The sequence below is a fragment of the Sorex araneus genome, chromosome 6, assembly GCF_027595985.1.
Source record: "Sorex araneus isolate mSorAra2 chromosome 6, mSorAra2.pri, whole genome shotgun sequence".
Classification (NCBI taxonomy): domain Eukaryota; kingdom Metazoa; phylum Chordata; class Mammalia; order Eulipotyphla; family Soricidae; genus Sorex; species Sorex araneus.
Genome location: NC_073307.1, coordinates 156,672,162 through 156,673,852, shown reverse-complemented (window position 1 = coordinate 156,673,852; position 1,691 = coordinate 156,672,162). Strand labels below are relative to the sequence as shown.

The window sequence follows — 1,691 nt, the reverse complement described above, 5'->3', positions numbered from 1 at the left end:
TCTCAATCTGATATATTTCCAAATCTCATGTATTTGTAATTTTGAAAAGGAAAACAGGAAATTAACACATGGCTTTCACCTTTCATGCCACTGACCCGTGTTCGATTTCTCCGCTCCTCTTGGAGAGCCTGGCAAGCTACCGAGAGTATGGAGCCCACATGGCAGAGCCTGGCAAGCTACCCATGTGTATTGGATATGCCAAAAACAGTAACAATAAGTCTCTCAATGAGAGACGTTACTGGTGCCCGCTCGAACAAATCGATGAGCAATGGGATGACAGTGATGCAGGACACTGATGCTGGCATATAATTGCCTGGCAGAGGACAGTAAATGACTATGTAGGTGTTAGGTGTTTTTCCCAGAGTGAGGCTTATCTGTTGTACTCTGAATGTGCTGAATCCTGCGTTTTCCCCAAGTGTGGAAAACTCTGACTGCATAGGTTTTGGTAAATGGGGGATTGTGTTCGTGCTCACCCCTGGTTTTTGTATAAAAAAAAACTTATGGAATAATGTCCCAATGAGAATTAGCTACCGATTTTGTACCCCCGCAGCATAGAATGAAAGTATTTATGCAAAATGTTTGCCAGTAAAATTATAATTAAACAAGAAACATTAATATACTATTTCTAGAAAAAGGAGGATATGTTTTCAGTTTTCTGACTAAAAAAATAAATAATACTCCTGTGTGTGTCTGCTTTAAGAACAAAACCATTTCCTCTCTTGTCTTTTTCTCAGGAGATGGTACCAAGCGTGCCCATGGAAGGGCAGGGCAATCACACAACTGGTTTCATGTTTGTTCTCCTGGGAATCTCAGATGACAGAAACCTGCAGTTAATTCTCTTTCCAGTCTTCTTAGGGACCTATCTTGTGACCCTCATTTCAAACCTGACTCTTATCACCCTCATCAGGATGGACTCCCACTTGCATACACCTATGTATTTTTTTCTGAGTTTCCTTTCATTTATAGATGTTTGTTATTCTACTTCCATCAATCCAAGAATGCTTTCGGATTTCTTGAGCGATCACAAAACAATTTCCCCAATGGCCTGTGCTATCCAGCATTTGGTGGCAGCCTGGATGGGTCAGGGTGAGTGTTGCCTCCTGGCCGCCATGGCCTATGACAGATACGTGGCCATTGGTAACCCCCTGCAGTACTCAACCATCATGGCGCCTGGGCTCTGTAGGATGATGGTTGCTGGGGCTCTTGGAACTGGTCTCCTCTGTAGCTTAGTTGAAACAATTCCTGCCTTTAACCTGTACTATTGTGGGCCCAACTTAATTCAACATTTCTTTTGTAATATACCTGAGATTGTTGTCTTAGCTTGCTCCAGTCCCTTCATCAGCCAAATGATTCTTTTTCTTACAGCGACACTTGTTGGGTTTGGTTCTTTGCTAATCATCCTGCTATCCTACGGTTACATTGCAGCTTCCATCCTGAAAATATCCTCCGTCAAAGGTAGTCTCAAGGCCTTCAACACCTGTGCCTCCCACCTGGCAGTTGTCACTATCTTCTATGGCACAGCCCTGGCTGTGTATGGGAATCCTACTTCTAGCCACTCTGATAAGCAGAACAAGATACTGTCAGTGTTCTACATTCTTATTATCCCCATGTTGAACCCTCTGATCTATAGTTTAAGGAACAAGGATATCAAGGCTGCATTAAGGAGGGGGATAAAAAAGTCAAGACATTAA

General features: G+C 42.8%; 1 protein-coding gene and 1 pseudogene across 1 annotated transcript; both read left to right on the top strand.

Moving 5' to 3' along the window:
* The first annotated feature begins 305 nt into the window (after positions 1-305).
* On the top strand, positions 306-478 carry LOC129406401 (U1 spliceosomal RNA; annotated as a pseudogene).
* A 259-nt stretch (positions 479-737) lies between these two features.
* LOC101544132 (olfactory receptor 1440-like) lies at positions 738-1,691 on the top strand. The gene has a single exon (XM_004621975.2). It carries the CDS (start codon positions 738-740, stop codon positions 1,689-1,691), a length of 954 nt encoding a protein of 317 aa, XP_004622032.2.